Source organism: Gymnodraco acuticeps, unplaced genomic scaffold (genome assembly GCF_902827175.1).
Source record: "Gymnodraco acuticeps unplaced genomic scaffold, fGymAcu1.1, whole genome shotgun sequence".
In the NCBI taxonomy this organism is placed as follows: domain Eukaryota; kingdom Metazoa; phylum Chordata; class Actinopteri; order Perciformes; family Bathydraconidae; genus Gymnodraco; species Gymnodraco acuticeps.
Genome location: NW_022989949.1, coordinates 738,881 through 760,109, shown reverse-complemented (window position 1 = coordinate 760,109; position 21,229 = coordinate 738,881). Strand labels below are relative to the sequence as shown.

Sequence of the window (21,229 nt, the reverse complement as noted above, 5' to 3'; positions counted from 1 at the left end):
TTCTTCCCAATAAATGAAGCAAACACTTTCTTAAAAAGCCTGATTGTGTATTTACAAATCATGGTTCAACAAAAGAGATGATAGCCTAGTTAAGGTAAGATTGAGTGCATTGTGGGTAATGTAGTGCTGAGTTGGGAACTGACCAGGCGGGGCAGCAGGACATAGCTGCCCAGCGTGACCAGCGTCCCGACACATGGCGTGATGAAGTAACCCAACGCTGCCGTCTCAGAGTCCGCGTCGCCTGAGTGACAAACGTAAAGAGAGCCGATTAGGAATTCTGGGAGAGAGAAACAGGCGCTGTGTCTTTGAAATGAAGCAGAGTGTGCTGTGTGGTGTCACGCTGATTTGACAGCCACTTTGAATGTCTTCTGTTACTAAGCAACTGGGGATTTGGCACCAGGGGGAGTTTTGTGTGTGTGTGTGTGTGTGTGTGTGTGTGTGTGTGTGTGTGTGTGTGTGTGTGTGTGTGTGTGTGTGTGTGTGTGTGTGTGGGTGGCTCACTGGCGATGGCGAGCAGCATGGCGATGGCAGCGAAGGTCCCGGCGAGGCCCTGGCCACTCATGAACACTGTGCTGTACTTCTGAGGCAGGAGACCCACCAGGCCGAAACAACTGCCCTGCAGCACGGCCCCGAAGGCTGCGGAGAAAAAGCATCATTTATCATCGTGTGTAACGGCCATAGACTGTATATGGTTACGGCTGTATGTGTTCCCTGTGCATATTCCCCCTCCAGTAGCTCCGCCCAGGTGTGCTGCATTGTTGTGACGAGCTGCCCTGCGAGGTGCACCTGGCCAAGGAAGAGCTCAAAGGCTCCACTGCCAGCAGCAGAAGAGGATTTATTTTTGATTGGTCAACTGCTTAGCGATGTCCCACCCCTTAGCCTATAACAAACAATGTGTTGAAGCCTAAGCAAATTGAAGCATGACTGGTACATAGTGATGTCACGCCGCCTAAAGGTGGGACATAGCACACTCCGGTTCAAAGTAGAATGTAGTTTATGTGCTCAACGACAGACTGTGGGACCTGTCGCATACAATAAGACTAGGACATTTCTAATGTAAAAAATTCAAACTTAAATTTACGAGCTTTAGTGTGGTGTGCAGAGGTCCTCGGGTATGGTGTGAGATTGATAACACTATAAAAAATGTTATTTTTAAAAGTTCTTTAGGCAGCAGTTGTTAGGCACATATATCAGTAAGTTTGAATACAATAAATGTCTAAAGATTTACACAAGTTTATCTTACTTTGGAATGCATTTATATATATATACCATTATTTTCCCTTGTAATGGGTCTGTGTTTAGTCTGATGAAATAAATGTCTTGGGACCATTTAGGAGTTATGGCGCGTTTCCACTGCAGCGGGGTAGCCCCGTTTAAGCGTCCCTAAGTGTCCTCGCTCTGGCCTCGGGCTGCCTCGCTGGCCGGCCCAGGCCGTGGCGCATTTCCATTACAGTTTAGGACCTGGGGTAGCAACGCAGTGTAGGCGGGGCGATCGGCTTTGTTTTTGTTCACATTTCGAGTTGTTCCGTCGAGCTCCCGCTGGATTTGATCATCCCCAATGAGATGTAGGAACGTCGTCACCTCCTCGGTCGACCACGGTGTGCTTTTCTTATTAGACGTAGCCATTTTTGTAGCTCATCCGTTTACAAAATGCTGTTTATAAAAATGCTGCAAGCTTGCTTCTAGATATATATGCGACGCTAGGGATGAACTCGCGCGCAATCTTGTGACGATTCTCTCTGACCAATCAGCAGTCGAGAGTGTTGACGTCACTAGTTCAGCCCTGGCCCTGGTCTGAGGGAACCACGATTTTATGAGGCCGGAAAAAGTACCCGCTGGCCGGTACTAGGCTATATGGAAACGCCACCAAAAACCGGCCTGGCCGCTTGAGGACGGTTAAGGACGCTTAAACGGGGCTACCCGCTGCAGTGGAAATGCGCCATTAGTGTTAGATAAGTCTAGTTTGATGGTGTGTGGATGGTGTTTAGCTTGAAATGTTTCTGTATAATACATGAGATCGGACCGATTCATTACATTTACGTAAATACCAAGCGGCAAACTGTGGGGTAGAGCCGGGAAGCCAATACGGAAGTGCCACACACTGCAGTTCATATATTGGCCGATAGGCGATGGCTGCAGAAAGGAGCAATTTCCATAGACCCCCATGTTAAAATGCCCAACTTTACGGCAGAAAAAAAGATGTTTTTACCCCTGGCTCCATACATTTTATTATCGATATAGTTAGATTCCACCTTCATGATTATGGATCTGTGAGTGAATTGTTTTCTAACGCGACCCTTTTATTTATATTAGGTCTTAAAGTGTGTGCATAAATTAGGGCGTGGTCACATTGAGTGACGGCTCTGTCAAGTGCCTGCCGCTGTTAGCTTCTTGTCTCTCTGCTACCTGCTCGAGACTATATGCCCTGGCTGCGGAACGCGGAATGGGGCGGGGTCGGATGTGGGCGGGGTCGGACGTCCGACCCCTCCTCCGCCCCATTCCTATAGGCCCTGGCTGCGGAACGCGGAATGGGGCGGGGTCGGATGTGGGCGGGGCTGGACGTCCGATGGGCGGGGTGTATGGATATCCTAATGACACAAACAGCATCATCTGCTGGACAACTACAATAAGTACAAATACAAATCTGCACTCGACTAAATATAATTAAAAAACTTCATACTAATTAAATGCATGAATGTATTTAAACATGTGGTATAAAAAGTCATATTTTCTATTAGTGTATTTAAGTTCATTATTTAATATTTGTTTTAATTGATTATTCATTTAGTTAGTTCTGTGCATACTCATATCTAGTCCATATATTTCAAATGATACATTGCACTGCATTTCATAGAATGATAGAAAAAGTATTTATTATTTACAACATTTATCATATAACAGAACAATCATTAAGATAACAGAACCGAAAAAGCAAATACAGTAAATATAAAAACCAAACCAAGTATAAAAAAAAAAAATCTATACAACAGTGAAAGGCTTTGCTGATGCAAACATTCAACCGCGCTCTTCAAAACAGGCATGAACCTTAAGGTTTTCTTTGTCAATGCACTGCTCAAAAAACATTAAATAGTCCGACTCAAATTTGAACCTGAACATAAATGGGTCCATCCTGTCTTCCCAGCTGTCTTCGTCCCGCAGGTTGCTGGCTTCACCAAGGTTATGGAGAGCTGCTTCTCTGTCCAGTGGGGCCATGGAAAGAATTTGTGGCAGGATGACTTTATCTCCCATATTCTTTGCAGAGCACCACTGAGATGCCGCCATAGCACTACTTATAAAGGGGTGCTTCTCCTACAGCAGTGGTTCTCAAACTTTTTCTGTCATTCCCCACTTTGAACAGGTGGGCCTTTTCAAGCCCCACCTGTTCCTCTTAAGCTTCATTTTTCAATCTTAAAATTGTCAAATGTATCGTTCTATAACAGTCTCCAACCTTTTTTAGGATGAGAGCTACTTTCCAAAACTAAAACTAAAAAAAGAGCTACTTTTACTTTTTGTTGCACATTTTAACACTATTATATGCTACCTTTAACCTTTGTGTGCTGCAACTGACAGTGGCTGACAGTTAACAATAGTTTGCAGCTCTTTTTGGTAGCAATACATGTATGTATGTAGTGCTTATATGCTTATAGATGCAGTATATTTACAGTGCATATTTAAGGCTATTTCTGCTGTACACCAGTATAAAGGTAATACCTCAGTTTTCTACTTGTTTACTTTTACCCTTTACTAGTATTTTAAATATGTATCTTTCTGCCTTGCTTGTGCATCACTTTCCTTTGGGATAAATAAAGTACCTATATATACATATGTATGTTGTCTGTTCACATGCATTTTGTTTGTTGTTCAAGTTATGCCCTAACATTGGCTTTTACCTTTATGTTTCACCGTTGCATGATTTTGTATGTGGTTAATCACCAAATGCCTTTCTGCAGTCTTATAAGAGCAGAATGGGCACTGATAAAAAGGTGAACCGGCAGACTTTAGGGGCACAGGTTATTCTCCCTCAGTAAGAATGGTATGGTGTCTGAGGAAGAACACAAAATGGAATACATTCAAATCAGAGTCTACATGTATCAAATGTTGTTATTTCTTTAAGCAGATCGATTCAGTTGGTTTGTAAGAATTAAAAAACACATCAAGATGAACAATGTTGATATTCTACATCTATGGATTCTTACGAACATTTCAAGACCAAGCATGCTGCGCTAATGTATTGGTACGGCCATACAGACAACTTACAAGGTAGGAACTTGGCAGCGAATGTCTACTGGGTTACATAATACATAATTTATTACCTTCGGTCGTTCCCTTCCATGATAATGATGATGTATGATCGTCTTCAAATGTAATAACACGGACAAACAGACCAACTAGGTGATCACATGGTTCTTCTATCTTTTTTTTTTTTCTTTCTTCTTCTTCTTCTTCTTCTTCTTCTTCTTCTTCTTCTTGGTAGGGAAACAGCTGATGTGTAATGTGGACTCACAAGGCGGGGTCGCGGAATGGGGCGGAGGCGGGGTCGGACGTCCGACCCCGCCTTTTATCCGACCCCGCCCCATTCCGCGTTCTGCAGCCAGGGCATATAGACTGTGCATGAATGCGGTCAGTGAAATTTGAGTGCTTTATTTATGTGATAATGATTTTAATCAGCTACGTAATGAATGGTAAGGCTTGGGTTAGCATGTAAGCTAGTGGTAGCTACATCGGTGCTAACGATGCTAATCGTAGCCTCCAAGTTAAAATCATAGACTGTATATATAAAGGTTACAATGAAATAGACAAGTGTTAAGTGGGATAATACTGTTGAACAAACGGCTTCTGTTTGAGGTTGATAAAATAAGGTTACATCCTTGTAACTTAGAGATATTTTATTATGTAGGTAGGAACTGTATGCATCTAAGGTTAATTTAAATTGGCTATGCTCAAGTATGTAGACAAGCTAATGTCGAAGTAGTGTATGTGAAATCAACCTCACAATAAGATGTGTGTATATTACAATTATTAATGTCATATTTCAAGATGATTACTTAGATATTACAATATGGTTGGTTGAGCTGGAGTTCATTATTGAGCTTACACGTTAACGTCACAGTCATCTGAAGAACAAACCCAAACCTTGTTGTTTTTATTAATTGCATTACCAAATGGGTATCAAATAAACAGTAAGCATTGGTAACACAACTTCCAAAGTTACAGTAAAATAAAAAGGCCCCTGACTCGGACAATACACAATCCAACATGTTCAACAGAAGAGAATCAGTTATATTGTTTGTACACATGGTACTTTACATATATATATATATATATACATATATATATATATATACATATACATATATATGTATATATATATGTGTATATATATATGTATATATATATGTGTATATATATATATGTGTATATATATGTGTATATATATATATGTGTATATATATATATATATATATATATATGTGTTTGTTTAAGGTGTCCAGGTGATGCAGACAGGCTGGACCAGAGAGTGAGAGACAGAACTGGACTCCTCACAGCAGTGAACTTCAGCACAGGTACAAAGACTCTTTTTTCATACTGTACAAAGAATCAAGAAAGATATTGGTTTAAATGAATGAAGTATTGACTTGAATACACTGATATACATTCCATTAAACAATACTAAATACTAGATCACCTACACATCAGTGAAGTTGAGGGTTTTTTCCATGCAAAAAGTTACATTTAGATATTTAGCAATATGACTTTGTCAGCTTTCTAATTTAATGTATTGAAGGCAAAGATATTTAACACATAGTGAGAACTGCTACTATTTATCTCTCAATATTGTCTGTAAAAAACGTGGTAAAAGTTATTCTTTCAGTGAGACAACAGAGCAAGCTTCTACAGTTGCACTACGTTTTGATAACAGTTCAATATTATTTTGATAATAACATATATTTCAATGTTGATGAACTTCATACTGTTCATTCATAATCTGATTGTCTTTGTAGCTCATTGTTGAAATAAAAAAAAAACATTACAATTACAAAATAATTATATCTACAGCCCCTAAACACACAAACACACCGCTTTCATAAATAACACACTTGTTCTGCAATAATATGTTTTATGTTTCCTGTCATTTTTGTTAGGAAAAGACATGCCTGAAAGACACGACATGTTCTCCTTCTCTGAGGGTCAAGAAGAACATCCAAGAGGAACATTAAAAGCTGATGTTATGAGATTTTAAGACCAGTACAGGACATTCACTAAGAAACTACTTTTATTGTAAAAACAGTCAGCTGATCGAATGCAGCTATTTCCACATCTACATTCCATCCGCTGATTATTTCTATTTGCCTCACTTTATGAGCTTCACATCACTTGTGCCTTGTACTGCAGAGTTTGCAACGTCACAAATAAATGGGGCCAATCTTCAGTCAGATGTGAATGTGTAATCTAACATTTTCAGTAAGACTAATGGACAAAAGGAGTGCAAATACAAATACAATTTATTGAAATGTGAACCAAAAGTTAATCAAATGTTTTAAATAAAAAGCACATATGGACAGAAGGTGTAAACCTATTAAATGTATTAAACACATTTAGTCAAATAAAGTGGTATCAGCTTTGCCCAGCATGGGCTCCTTCATCAGCCCTGGTCCTCCTCGCAGAGGAAAGACCCTCAGTCCTCTCCAAACCAACAGACAGGACGTCCATCACACGGAGGTTTCTCCCTGAAGTCTCTGCTGCTATCTGGACACCAGGCTGTCTCAATCCGTCCACACTGAATATGAGAGGGGGAAAATGAAAATAATAAATGCTTTAGACAATAAGAAACATAAAGTTGACTGTTGAGTTGCTCAGTTTTTTTAGATTGTCAATACTATTACTGTATAACTAATATCTCAGGTTAAGAGGCACATTCAAATAAAGATTGGTCTTTAAATACATTTTGTCTTTTGAATTGTTTGTCTAAAGTCAAGGATCTAGAACTGGTACTTAGTTTTAATGATATAGTCTGGTTATTATGCTGTTTGGAGGAGGCCTCACAGGTAAGAGCACTAACTAGCTTCCATCACATGTACCTTAGCTTGACTTAAATGTATTAAACGTATAGTTAAGTGATATCAAAATATAAATAACTAATGTCATGCAAACATATTAATATTTGCTTGATTCCAGAGTTGAATTTAGCACAATTGCATACAAACGTTAAGGGGTTTTAAGATTCTGAAGTATTATGCTAAAAGCTCAATAACTTAGATTATTATTTATAGTTTTGCTGAATAGTTTCATGTCCGCTTACCTTAGAAACGTAAAATGCGACGGCAGCGTGCAGATGGGGAGCATGTTAGCTTAGCTTGGTAGCTTCAGCTAGCTCTGGAACTTCCAGCTCGGTGGCAGCAGGTCCCGCCTCGGCTCCGCCTCTTTGCCCTTATTTGGAGCAGGCTGGAGAAGGCGGGAGTTGAACTTTGACGTCACTGTTGAGCCGTTAGTGGCCGACTCCGCCTACTAAGGGCTTCACGGCAACTCTGCAGAATCCTATGGGTGACGTCACGGACCCTACGTCCATTTATATATACAGTCTATGGTAAATACTTAATGTTTAGAGTCTGGGCCCCAATTCTCATCCATTTCACATTTCTCCATTATGACTTGTGATTGTTTTTTTTTAAAACTTGTAAATAAATCAAATTAAAACACATGCACTCTCAGCCTCTTTTTCTGTCAGGCTTCTACTCTCACACACACACTGACTTACAGTTGATGAACCAGATAGTAGCCATGGTGACGGAGAAGAAGCGATCTTCCTCCATGGGCACCTTGACGATCACTGCTGTGAGGATGAAGAGCAGCAGGATGAAAACCAGGCTGCCTGCGATGCGCACTGCCTCTGATATCCTGAAACAAGAAATATGTCATTCAAACAAACATCAAAATGGATAAGATATTAACTTGATTTATTTCACATATTATTTATTTTGTAGAGATCACTTTAGTAGACTATTTACACAATTATGTATTTGATCAATAATCATGTAATGACTGTTAAAAAAGGTTTTTAAATGACATGACTTTGCTGTAATGCAGCCTTTAATACCAGGGAAAGACAACACTTAAGATATTACAATATCTCAGATCTAACAAGATATCAAGTCTCATATTAACATGGATAAAATATTGATGTGTTGCCCAGTCCTATATACACCACAGACGAATATTTTGGCACGGAAACACGTTATATGCAGGGGTGCACACAACTTTTTTGCCCTGGTTCTCAAAGGAGCACCTGGAGATGTTGCTTGGTGCTCATCCTTAAAATGAAATAAACTGTAACTTTTGAGGGGGTCTTGACTTTATTTGCCAGACACACGGCACTGAACACAAATGCAGAGGTGAACACAGAACACACATGCAGAGGTGAACACAAGACAACATTAGCACGACCAGTAATCCTACAAGCTGTCATCACTACCCTCCTGACTGTTCTCCTCTCTGGCCCTTTCTCATTTCATCAAATCCCCCTCCTCGACTCCTCGTTCCTCCGGTAGTGACCCGGAAATGAATTTCAGTGCGCCATGTTGAAGGACATCTAATTTCTCTAAATGTCAGACATGGTAGCTGATGATGTAGGCCTATTACTTTCTCTCTGGTTGAGTCTGTGATTAGCTGCTTGCATCCACAAGTCAACAGCTGGGTTTGGGTCAAAAGTCTCTGTTGTCATCTTAGACAAGTGGATGTAATCAAATAAGTATGTGAACATAACCAATAACCTACCATAGCCAACATTAATTTGTTATTACTTATTTTATTTAAGTATTTCCTCCCTCTCTCTCTCTCAATGTTGGTACGCAAATGCGCCTTTTTTCAAATGACATGGTGCTCTTTTTTTGGCGGAGGTGCGCATGCACACCTGCGCACCAGTTATGTGCAGCCCTGGTTATATGTCGACTTTGTTAAGGCAAATACCTAAAGTCTAGGATTCACAACAATTCATTACTTTTATTGAACATAAAGGAAGATTGAAATACTTCTGTGTTTCGAAAAACAGCTTTATTTCCTATAAAGCTTTTGGCGAGTACCGATATCAACATGTGTCACTGACCTATGGTACAGGAAGGAGTTGAGCAGGGTGAACAGCAGCAGGGGCAGCTGGGACAGCAGGGTCATCCAGTTGTTGAAGTAGTACTCTTTGCTGACCACCGTGGTGCTGTTGCTCAATTCTGTCGTGTTGAGGCGAGCCTGGAAATACTGCAGCCCAGAGGAAACGAGAAGTTGGATTATTACTGTCAAATAAACCAGCATACAAATACTATATCAACCTACCATGGGAGATGACTTACTGTTGTCAGCATCACCTTAACATTCTATTCTGTTTTAAATGTACAAGTTCAGTCAAGATTTTTAATTTGTAATCCAATTGAGTTTATTCACTCAAAACAACTCCCAGAATGCTCTTGTCTTCCCGTCTGTCACATTAACTTACATCTTTTGGACCACAACAGATATATTGCACATACCTTTTAAAGTATTTTGTCCTTACCTTATTGTAACTTTTCTATTGTATATTTATGTATGTTGACTTTTGCTATATACATTTCATGCAATATTATTATTCTCTTACAATGTTTATAAGTAAGTGAAAACCTAGTTGGCAATGAACCTGTATTTACTTGCGATAAAACCAGTTTGACCACTCTGCTTTTTAAGTGCAGGAATAGTTCAATTGTTGCCTATTTGAAAGCTGTACTAATTTTCCTTTACATCAAACATGACAATGATGACTGCGTCGTGTGTGTGACGGAGCGGGTCACAGAGTGACTGACTCCGCCACTGACAGCCGACACACACACCAAACATTTCGGAGAAAAGGGGAAGGCGCATCACTTCCGTGTTTTAAATTCCTGAAATGAACCATGCAATTTATTATTTATTGTGTGTTTGTTAATTTGTTAAATGATTATGTTAAGAGGTGGTTAACCTGTTTTATGTTTGGGTTGGATTTTTTTATGTTGACAATGTGGTTTGAGGTAATTGCGTCACCTGTTGACGGTAAGCCTGTGGGAGGGGCTATGGGTTCAAAATGGACGGTTTTTGGCCCTGGAGGGGGACTCGGAAGAATGTTGCAATGAAGGCAACAGCTGGGACATGTTCAGGAGATGGTTGCAGAGAAGGCAACACCAGAGCATGTTCACTCTTTTGAGTGATGGACGGTTTGATTTGGACATTTATTTATTTTGTTTAAATTGTGCTGGTTTGTTATTTTTTGTTTTGTTGCTGTTATTAAAGTTTTGGAGCTTAACCCAACCGACTAGGCCAGTGTTGTGAACGGACAAATAGAGCCCCGTCACATATGGTGTCAGAAGTGGGATGGCTAGTCGGAGGAAGCTGGGCGGCATTGCGGAGCGGCGCATGGGACTACGATCCCGGCGTCAGCAGCAGGAGGAGAGCGTGGCCGCCGGGTCGGAGCGGGCATGGGAGACGGATGACAATGATGACGCATCCTGGGTGAGCCCAGCGGCTCCTGCGGCCTCGGGGTCGGCCAGTGAACCAGGGCGAGAGGAGTTCCTGTTGGCGGAGCTCCGGGACCTACAGACTTCAGTTCCGGTTGGTGGTCCGTTTCCTCAATCGGACTCCGGTGGCCAGCCTGATCGGCCGGCGCCTGGGTGGAGGCACTGTGCGGTGCGGAGATTTCACAGTACCAGTGCGGTGAGGACATGGAGAACTGTTTGTTGCGGTTTTGGACGCATTGCCAAAGCGTGGAGGTGGCGGATTACCTTTCCAGGTTGTCGCACATCGCCAACCTTGGGGAGGGGGAGGATAATGTGACGGAGCGGGTCACAGAGTGACTGACTCCGCCACTGACAGCCGACACACACACCAAACATTTCGGAGAAAAGGGGAAGGCGCATCACTTCCGTGTTTTAAATTCCTGAAATGAACCATGCAATTTATTATTTATTGTGTGTTTGTTAATTTGTTAAATGATTATGTTAAGAGGTAGTTAACCTGTTTTATGTTTGGGTTGGATTTTTTTATGTTGACAATGTGGTTTGAGGTAATTGCGTCACCTGTTGACGGTAAGCCTGTGGGAGGGGCTATGGGTTCAAAATGGACGGTTTTTGGCCCTGGAGGGGGACTCGGAAGAATGTTGCAATGAAGGCAACAGCTGGGACATGTTCAGGAGATGGTTGCAGAGAAGGCAACACCAGAGCATGTTCACTCTTTTGAGTGATGGACGGTTTGATTTGGACATTTATTTATTTTGTTTAAGTTGTGCTGGTTCGTTATTTTTTGTTTTGTTGCTGTTATTAAAGTTTTGGAGCTTAACCCAACCGACTAGGCCAGTGTTGTGAACGGACAAATAGAGCCCCGTCACAGTGTGCGATATGAAATACCTTTCACTTAAGTCTTTATTCCTTTTCAGCTTCACGGAGCATTTTAGTGTCTTTCAGCTTACCGTTTTGTTTTTTATCGTTTGGGAATTTACCGTTTGAGTTCATTCTTATCATTGAAAACAATCCTGTTTATAGACACAGCACACAGACATTTCCATTTGTTAAGTTCAAATAAACGTATTGTACACTTCGTATCCAGCGCCAAACAGTAAACGGATGTTCGCATTCAGCTTTTGAACATAGGGGAGCATTTAAAGAAAAGGCAGATATTTCCCTCAGGAGTTGTTGGTGAAAACCCTACCATGTGGATCACATGTTCCACTGAGGTAAGCCACATAGCAGGGATGCAAACTCAATCAGGTATGAAAAAGGTGACAAGGAACCGAGCCCCCCGACCCCACGGAATATCGGCTTTAAAATGAGGAATAACAGGACTTTAGCAGTCAGAGCAACTAAAGCAGCAGGTAATAATAACAGAAACGCTAAAGAGTCACATCTAATAGAAATATATAAAAGCAATTATTTTAATTGTGTAGCAGTCAGTTTATATTTTTGGCAGCATTGTTGAGCATTTTGAAAATGTATTGTCATGCCTCTGTGCAAGGCTTAGTCTTTCTATTGTTATAGCCAGCGGTGTAAAGTAACCAAGTTCATAAACTCAAGTACTATACTTGGGTACAATGTTGAGATACTTGTACTTTATTTAAGTATTTCAATGTTTTGCTACTTTGTTCTTCTTCTCCTCTACAGTTCAGAGGTACATGGTGTACTTTGACTCCACTACATGTATTGAATACCTTTAGTTACTTTACAGATGTGGATGAATGATGTGAAATCTAATCAAGTGTTAAATCAGACTTTAGTTCCACCTGGAGTAAATCCACCAGCTACCCTGCAGTATACAAAGTCATTCAAACTAGCTGCACCTTTACCAGCTTTGAGAACACTTTCATGATCAATCATTATAAAACACATCATATATATTATTCTGAAATGGACCAATCTGCACAACGACTACTTTTACTGTCGCTACTTTCACTATATTTTGATGAGAATACTTTTCTACTTTCACTTGAGTAACATTTTGAATGCAGGACTTTTACTGTAACAGAGTATTCCTCTGGTACTTCTACTTTTACTCAAGTACAAGATCTGAGTACTTCTACTTTTACTCAAGTACAAGATCTGAGTACTTCTGCTTTTACTCAAGTACAAGATCTCAGTACTTCTGCTTTTACTCAAGTACAAGATCTGAGTACTTCTACTTTTACTCAATTACAAGATCTGAGTACTTCTACTTTCACTCAAGTACAAGATCTGAGTACTTCTACTTTCACTCAATTACAAGATCTGAGTACTTCTACTTTCACTCAAGTACAAGATCTGAGTACTTCTACTTTTACTCAAGTACAAGATCTATACTTATACAACCTCTGTTTAATTTATAGCCTATGAAAAAAACTATTAGAAAACGAAGGCTAAAGCTAATGTTAGCAGATAGTGACAATGTATGCTAGTTAGCTAGGTCAACGATTCCTTAAATAATATTGTGACAGAAAAACTTTTCAGTGCACATCACGCTCTGCCCATAGGGCTCTGCCGCTCCGACAGGGAGCTCTGCTCTGAACACCTGAAAGGCCCGTTCTCACAGCTGTTCACCAGCGGTCCAGTCTGTGCCACAGTGACTCCGGACCGCACAGTTAATATTAACGAACGCACCCGTAATGTGGCTGCTGAAGCTAGACCATCATCGCGGAGCAGCAGAGCCTTATTATACATCCATGAGCAGAGCCGACAGGCAGGAAGACTCGAGCACACAGCTCACGCTTCATTATAATATATAAAAAAAGAACACCATGCGTGTATGATGGCACATAACAGCTCGCGGCCGCAGATTACTCCGGGTCCCAGACCCCCCCAATACCCCAAAAATATTTTTATTGCAAATCTACATGAATCACACAAGCGACCTATTTTGGATTGAAAACGGCGAATTTCGCCAAAAGGTGACAAGTTTGCATCCCTGCACATAGTTACCTAAAGTCTGGATGTGTGGGTCGCTATAGGTCATTACCCTTTAACACCCTACACAATCTAGATATTTTCTTGAAAGAGATTAGTATCCATAAGCCGTAGTCATCCATTTAGCATGTGATTCTTTAAGAGGTTCAGGTGAGGAACCACAACATGTTCCATCTGAATGGGAAATGCTGAGAAACTACCATGTTTTTGACTGAGTCTGTTTCTGTTCATGTTATAAAACATGGAAAGGCGCAGATAATGGGTCAGTTCCACTGTATTTGAGGGATTAAGTCATTGCCATGTTTTTACCAATGAGGCAGTCATGAAGAAGTTCCATGGTAGCAGCGTTCCCAGGCCCAGAATGAAGAAACAGATCCCCACCAGGCAGCCCCTGTACATGGGAAGTAAAGATCAATACATTGAAAATGGTTTACAATACAGAATGTAGCAGTACTGGAAATGTAATGTATCAACCAGGGCTGTCAATGATGAATCGTTAAGGCTCGCGATTATTCTGGAAACATTAAAGCGTTAAAAAAATATTGGAAATGTATCATATTACAAAGTTTGACCCCAATTACCTCCTACATATCCAGCGCAGATTGGAGCTGGTCCAAGCTTCCTGTATTGATTTGACAGGAGATCACTAGACGACTAGACGTCAGTAAAAACCATCACCCACTCTGTGTAACACCACAGCTTAACCATGACAAAAAGGTTCCGCACTCGTTCGCTTTCAGTGTGGTAGAAACGGAGGAGAAAGGCATTTTGCTGAACCATGTACTCGCCATTTGTATTGAAGTTGTAGAGGAGTGGGAACAGTAAGTGTTCGCAGTATGATAGCGGTATAGTGCCTGGCAGCGCGCATTATACAGAGGGGAATGCTTAAGCTTAGTGTAGGAAAATTGGCGCACTAATTCAGAAATCATTTAATAGTGAATTCAAAAACCCTCTGATTTCTCTTTCTAGTTTGTCATTCATTTCTTTACTACAACATCTCTCACGTTTTTGCCTCACTTCCCACCAAAATACAATATTTAAACTTGTGATTATCATAATTAATTATGAAATGTTTTAATCCATTGACACCACTTGAATTAACATTCTGATATAAACTCTATTTACGGTACTTTTCCAAAGCTGGATTTAAAGTGCTTTTATATGCAGGAGAGATTCACATGCATGTGAAACAATGCAGCTTGTAAACCAACACCACTCTAATTTGACCCCATATAAACTTCACTCTTTACCCTCCTACATCCGTTAGGGCTGTATTAAAGAGCCATCTCCACTTCTTGGTAAAACTCTAGCTATTGTCTCTAAACTCTATTTTCTAACAAGCGGTACTTAATGTAATATCCATGTCAAAATGAGTACAATATGTCATAATACAAATATTTGAGATGGGATTATTTGAAGTATAATTATTTTTAGTATTGAAATGTTACATCCTTGCCTGACACAGAAACTGCGGTCGAGAGCAAAACAACAGTGAGGAACTCTGGTCGAGAGCAAACAGGGGGAAGTGAGAGTCTCACTTGCATCAAACTCACCGGTCCTGAGGAGCATCTGTCCGTTCCTTCATTCTGATGTATGAAGTTCTGGCAAGACTGAAAGGGCAACAGGAGAAAAAAAAGGTCAGACACATTTGTATGAGTAACAAAGCCAGTAGTTGGTTTTCTAGACGCCCTTCTGCCGGGGTTTCACAACTTAGAGATGCAAGGACCCATTTACATTCTAGCAAGAGGCTGCAAGGAGCTTGCGAGGGGCTGTCAAAATCTGTGTCCTAAGAAAGTAGAGTGTGTGTCTAGGAATTATGGAAGTAGAGTATGTTGCATAACTTCTACTTATTAGAGTTACCTTAATTTCTTACACCGTGTAGTTTAATGTCAGAAAGCCACTTGGAGAAGCAGTCACACACCACCTGACTAAGTGCAATCACTTTCCATTGAGCCTTGGAATCAGAACCCTGACAACAAATTGTTTTCCTGTTGAATGTACATTAGTCCACAATCAGTTCATCCATACACACACACACACACACACACACACACACACACACACACACACACACACACACACACACACACACACACACACACACACACACACACACACACACACACACACACACACACACACACACACACACACACACACACACACACACACACACACACACACACACACACACACACACACACACACACACACACACACACACACACACACACACACACACACACACACACACACACACACACACACACACACACACCACACACACACACACACACACACACACACACACACACACACACACACACACACACACACACACACACACACACACACACACTTTCAGAACCTGCACTAGTTCCCAAAGTACAGCGCAATAAGTCTTACACAAATTCAATACAAAGAAATGATTACGCGGGAGGAGGATGTGGCCCGCCAGACTAACACTTCTTAGTCCAACTGACACCACCCTTTTTTTTTGCACTAATGTTTATGTTTCCAAGTGTTGTCAGTGCTGTCTACTTCCCTAGGCATTGCCAAACTCCTTCTGCCCACGTAAAAAAGCAGGTGTGACACAGGCGTTGGTAACCAGGTAACAGCTCTGCAATGACCAGAGGCAGATGAGTCAACATCCATCACACCTCCTTCATTTCCATGAATCACAGGGCGTGGGCACAATGCTTCTGATAGTGAAGTGAATATAAAAGGTTGGTTGCACAGCCTGCCTTTATCTCACAAGAAAACATATGGTTTTCAAAGTCTGCAGGCCAGAAAAGCATTATCGTCAAATCTAGAAAGCAACAATGTTTAAGGCAGCGGAGCAGAACTAATGAGAGCCAGAAAATCATATACAAAATGATCTTTAGGTCATACAGCACCGTTAATTGGATCAAACAATGGACAGGATGGGATCAGACTCCAATGGTGCCTGTTACACTGCTTGGCTAGAAAACAATTAGAATTGACCGCCTGCTGCGTTAAAGCACCCCTAGCTTTGGTTGTATGGCCAAATAGAGGCTGGGATGTAGAGTAGACAATAACACTGCATAAGGGAGCAAAACCAGTCACACAACCGGCAGGGGGTTTGCTTTCTGTGTGTTTGATACAAGAGTGCACTGAAGTCAACACAGAGAAATGTCCAAGGGTAAATTCAGGGCTCAGACTTTTCAAAGGTCCACTGTGTCAATAGGAATGTCAGCTAATGTAATCTTATTAATAGCCTGATATAAGCTGCTTAACATATGTGGATGAGCAGAAGGGTCCATTCCTTTCAAACACACATGTCAGTCTCTGTTTGTGAAGCTGAGAAAGAGAAGACTGTATTGATCCCCAGAGGACAGCTTTGGTTTGTGTAGAAGGAGCACAAGGACAGAATAAGTACCAAAATAAAGAAAAGGTAACAAAAAAAAGCTTGAGGCTAAGACATCGATGTGCACACAGATAACTGTTGGGATGCGATTGTCAGCAGTGTACAGCTATGTGGAGCCTGTGGGTAACTCTCCTCACACAACAGATGAATGTGAAGCAGCTGAAACAAGAGAAGCAACACTTAGCAAAACAGAGGCGGAGGACTTTAACATTCCAGTCCTTTTCTCCTTCACGTCATTCAGCAACAAAATGCACAGGGCAAACAGGCTAAGCGGTTTCATGTGTAAGACACCTCCTTCTTCATTGAGGAAAAACATGACAAAACGTGAGAACAATTCTGAAGAACACTGAGGTGGAATGTTCAAACCCATTTGCTGTTGTAAACAAAGCCATTACACTCTTTAGGTCTATCTACTTCCAGCAGCTCGTTACACATGGTACACATACACTTCACTGTTTTGTGAGCATATTCAGTATGTGTGATAATAATACCTCTTGTTTGCCGACACTTGTTTATTTTGATGGTTCCCACGAAGACATTTAAATGAGAATGTGTAGGATGAACAGCAGCCAAAATGGCCAAATGCTGTTGGACCCATTTATTTAGGGATAACCCTGATTCATTTCCAGACAGCCAACTACTTACTGTACACTTTATCTTACTCAAGCCACTCTAATTTACATTTTCCAAGAAGCTCTCACTTATAGTAATTGAGTAACACGCGCACACACTTCCTTCCTTTCAGTAGTAGCATTTTCTCTTATGGTGTATTCATCTATGGTAAACAACATTGTTAAAATGGAGGGAAACAACGCAGACCGCTGGAATCAGTTATACACACTAGGGCTGCACAATATGTTTTCCCCCTGCGATATATATTGTGGTTTTTTTTTAACTATATTTAACCGGATGAAGGATTTTAGTCACGGACGTCTGGATCTTAACCAAGCTTTTTTCCTTTAAGTATGACGTTTAACAAAAAGTCGACATTCATCAAAATCTATATAGCAAATCCATGAGACCTTTTCAAAATCTCTTGACTGCAGTTTTCTCTCTTGAACACATTACAAAAGTGTCAATCAAATTCTAGAAGGCTTCTGTTTAATACTGAGTCACAGGAGATTAGAGCTCCTTATAATAAACCAGGCTGAGTCACAAAGACCATGTGTTCATGAGATGGCATGGGCCATGAGGCTTTTGCAAGTCTTTACAAATAAAGTGCAAAATCTATCTAATCTAAGGATATGGTTTTCAAAGTCTGCAGGCCAGTAAATCATTATCCTCAAATCTAGAAAGCAACAATGTTTAAGGCAGCGAAGCAGAACTATTGAGGCCTTACTAATAAAGTGCTAAATATATTGCCTGCTGAGTGATATGTATAGTCGTGGTGTTAAATGAAGTTAATTCATTGTCTCACTCAGTATGCCTGCACTGTAACAGGAAACCTAATAAGCAGCAAATACACAACCAGAGATAGAGGAAGTACTCAGATTATTTACTCTATTAAAAAGTAGGAATATTAGTGTTAAATACTCTGCATTCAAAATTGTACTTAAAAGTACTCAAAATGCAGAATGGCCCTGTTAAGCCCCAGATATGTTCTTATTATTTGATTACAATGAATGGTGCATTTATGTGTTCATCACTTGAATGTTGCACTTGGTAAAGGTGGGGTATTTGAATTGCTTTATTCACTACTGGGTGGCTTATGTGTATTGATTCATGTATTCTATAAGAACGTAAATCTGCAAAGTAACCACGTTTGTAAAATAAATGAGTTGGAGTAGAAAGTGCAACATATTTTTTACAATAGTTTCTTTTCTTTTTTTTCGTTTTTATTACAATGTATCTTCTTTAACTGTGTTTATGTAAGCACCATATTATACACCAAGGCAAATTCCACGTATGTGTAAACCTACTTCATAATAAACCTGTTTCTGATATAAAAAAGGATATTCCTAATGTTTATATGGCATGGCTAGCTTAACAATACACCTGCTCCGTTATGCGTAGAACAAATAAAGCACCGAAAATAAACCAACAGGAGGCTATCATAACTTAGTCCAGTAATGACATTCATTCTATTTAAAATGACTGTTGTTAAATTAACGTTATATTTTTGGTGCAGTAGTTTGTACTCAGTCAGTCTGACACAGTAATAGTAACGTTACTAGAGACAGAGGGAATGACAGCCGTGTTGTCGTCGACATTCAGTAACCAGTTTTGTGACGCCATTAAAACTGTAAATATAAAACACAGCGTTGCTAATATAAAACAACACTGCCGTATGTTAACATAGCCCTGTGTAAAGGCTAACGTGACAGAGAGACTCACCTTGGAAAATGTTGCTTTTAAAACTGTATTTTCATATTGTTCCCACGGTAATGGGATGCCTTGTGATATCCAAAATGGTTCAAAAATGATTAAATAGGAAAAACAATTAACGGCTTTGTGTATTCATTGCCCATACAAGTGGGCAAATGGCTACGGCAGTTTATAAATCAGCTCGCTGTGTGGTAGCTTCCACATGAGCGTCCATCGTCATAGCATCAAGGCTGCAAGGCTAGCCCACCCTCCCCGAAAAAACACTTCCGGGGTCGTGTCAAATTGCACATAACCTAGGCATTGTAAAGCAGGCATGGCGGGCCATGGGGTATATGCTATGCTATATGCCATGTGTCTTCCCCTTATATTAATTATTTAGTTTATTGGTCTTCTGCGCCCTCTGCTGGTCTACTCTGGGAACTGAAGGCATTTGAAAAGCACTGAAAGCACTTTGAATTGCCTTGTGTTGAGAGGAGCTATATAAATAAAGCTCCTCTCAACCATAGACTGTATATATAAATGGACGTAGGGTCCGTGACGTGACCCATAGGATTCTGCAGAGTTGCCGTGAAGCCCTTAGTAGGCGGAGTCGGCCACTAACGGCTCGACAGTGACGCCAGAGTTCAACTCCCGCCTTCTCCAGCCTGCTCCAAATAAGGGCAAAGAGGCGGAGCCGAGGCGGGACCTGCTGCCACCGAGCTGGAAGTTCCAGAGCTAGCTGAAGCTACCAAGCTAAGCTAACATTTACGTTTCTAAGGTAAGCGGACATGAAACTATAAATAATAATCTAAATTATTGAGTTTTTAGCATAATACTTCAGAATCTTAAAACCCCTTAACGTTTGTATGCAATTGTGCTAAATTCAACACTGGAATCAAGCAAATATTAATATGTTTGCATGACATTAGTTATTTATATTTTGATATCACTTAACTATACGTTTAATACATTTAAGTCAAGCTAAGGTACATGTGATGGTAGCTAGTTAGTGCTCTTACCTGTGAGGCCTCATCCAAACAGCATAATAACCAGACTATATCATTAAAACTAAGTACCAGTTCTAGATCATTGACTTTAGACAAACAATTCAAAAGATAAAATGTATTTAAAGACCAATCTTTATTTGAATGTGCCTCTTAACCTGAGATATTAGTTATACAGTAATAGTATTGACAATCTAAAAAAACTGAGCAACTCAACAGTCAACTTTATGTTTCTTATTGTCTAAAGCATTTATTATTTTCATTTTCCCCCTCTCATATTCAGTGTGGACGGATTGAGACAGCATGGTGTCCAGAGAGCAGGAGAGACTTCAGGGAGAAACCTCCGTGTGATGGACGTCCAGTCTGTTGGTTTGGAGAGGACTGAGGGTCTTTCCTCTGCGAGGAGGACTGAGGGTCTTTCCTCTGCGAGGAGGACCAGGGCTGATGGAGGAGCCCATGCTGGGCATAGCTGATACCAACTGCACAGGCCTAGTCTGTCACTTTATTTGACTAAATGTGTTTACTTATACATTTAATAGGTTTACACCTTCTGTCCATATGTGCTTTTGGTTCACATTTCAATAAATTGTATTTGCACTCCTTTTGTCCATTATTCTTACTGAAAATGTTAGATTACACATTCACATCTGACTGAAGATTGGCCCCATTTATTTATGACGTTGCAAAACAAGGTACATGTTGTGAAGCTCATAAAGTGAGGCAAATAGAAATAATCAGCTGATGGAGTGTAGATGTGGAAATAGGTGCATTCGATCAGCTGACTGTGTTTTCACAATAAAAGTAGTTTCTTAGTGAATGTCCTGTACTGGTCTTAAAATCTCATAACATCAGCTTTTAATGTTCCTCTTGGATGTTCTTCTTGACCCTCAGAGAAGGAGAACATGTCGTGTCTTTCAGGCATGTCCTTTCCTAACAAAAATGACAGGAAACATAAAACATATTATTGCAGAACAAGTGTGTTATTTATGAAAGCGGTGTGTTTGTGTGTTTAGGGGCTGTAGATATCATTATTTTGTAATTGTAATGTTTTTTTTTTATTTCAACAATGAGCTACAAAGACAATCAGATTATGAATGAACAGTATGAAGTTCATCAAC

At 40.5% G+C, this 21,229-nt stretch overlaps 1 protein-coding gene and 1 long non-coding RNA gene across 3 annotated transcripts in view; both read right to left on the bottom strand.

The window, feature by feature from the left end:
- LOC117542740 (equilibrative nucleoside transporter 2) overlaps positions 1-19,451 on the bottom strand; it is a 34,867-nt gene extending 15,416 nt beyond the window's left edge. For both annotated transcript variants that reach the window (XR_004568478.1, XM_034210574.1), the window contains exons 1-7: positions 19,138-19,451; positions 14,969-15,025; positions 13,725-13,806; positions 9,101-9,246; positions 7,757-7,896; positions 502-636; positions 144-241 (exon numbers count right to left, since the gene is read on the bottom strand). Coding sequence is in view for 1 of the 2 variants with exons in the window: in XM_034210574.1 (XP_034066465.1) it covers positions 144-241; positions 502-636; positions 7,757-7,896; positions 9,101-9,246; positions 13,725-13,806; positions 14,969-15,000 (633 nt within the window). In the remaining variant the exon portion in view is untranslated. The remainder of the gene's footprint in view (positions 1-143; positions 242-501; positions 637-7,756; positions 7,897-9,100; positions 9,247-13,724; positions 13,807-14,968; positions 15,026-19,137) is intronic.
- Positions 2,847-4,752, bottom strand: LOC117542742. The gene is made up of 2 exons (XR_004568479.1): positions 4,314-4,752; positions 2,847-4,042 (listed from the first exon to the last, which is right to left on the bottom strand). It is a non-coding gene; the product is annotated as an uncharacterized LOC117542742 (long non-coding RNA).
- Positions 19,452-21,229: the final 1,778 nt, after the last annotated feature.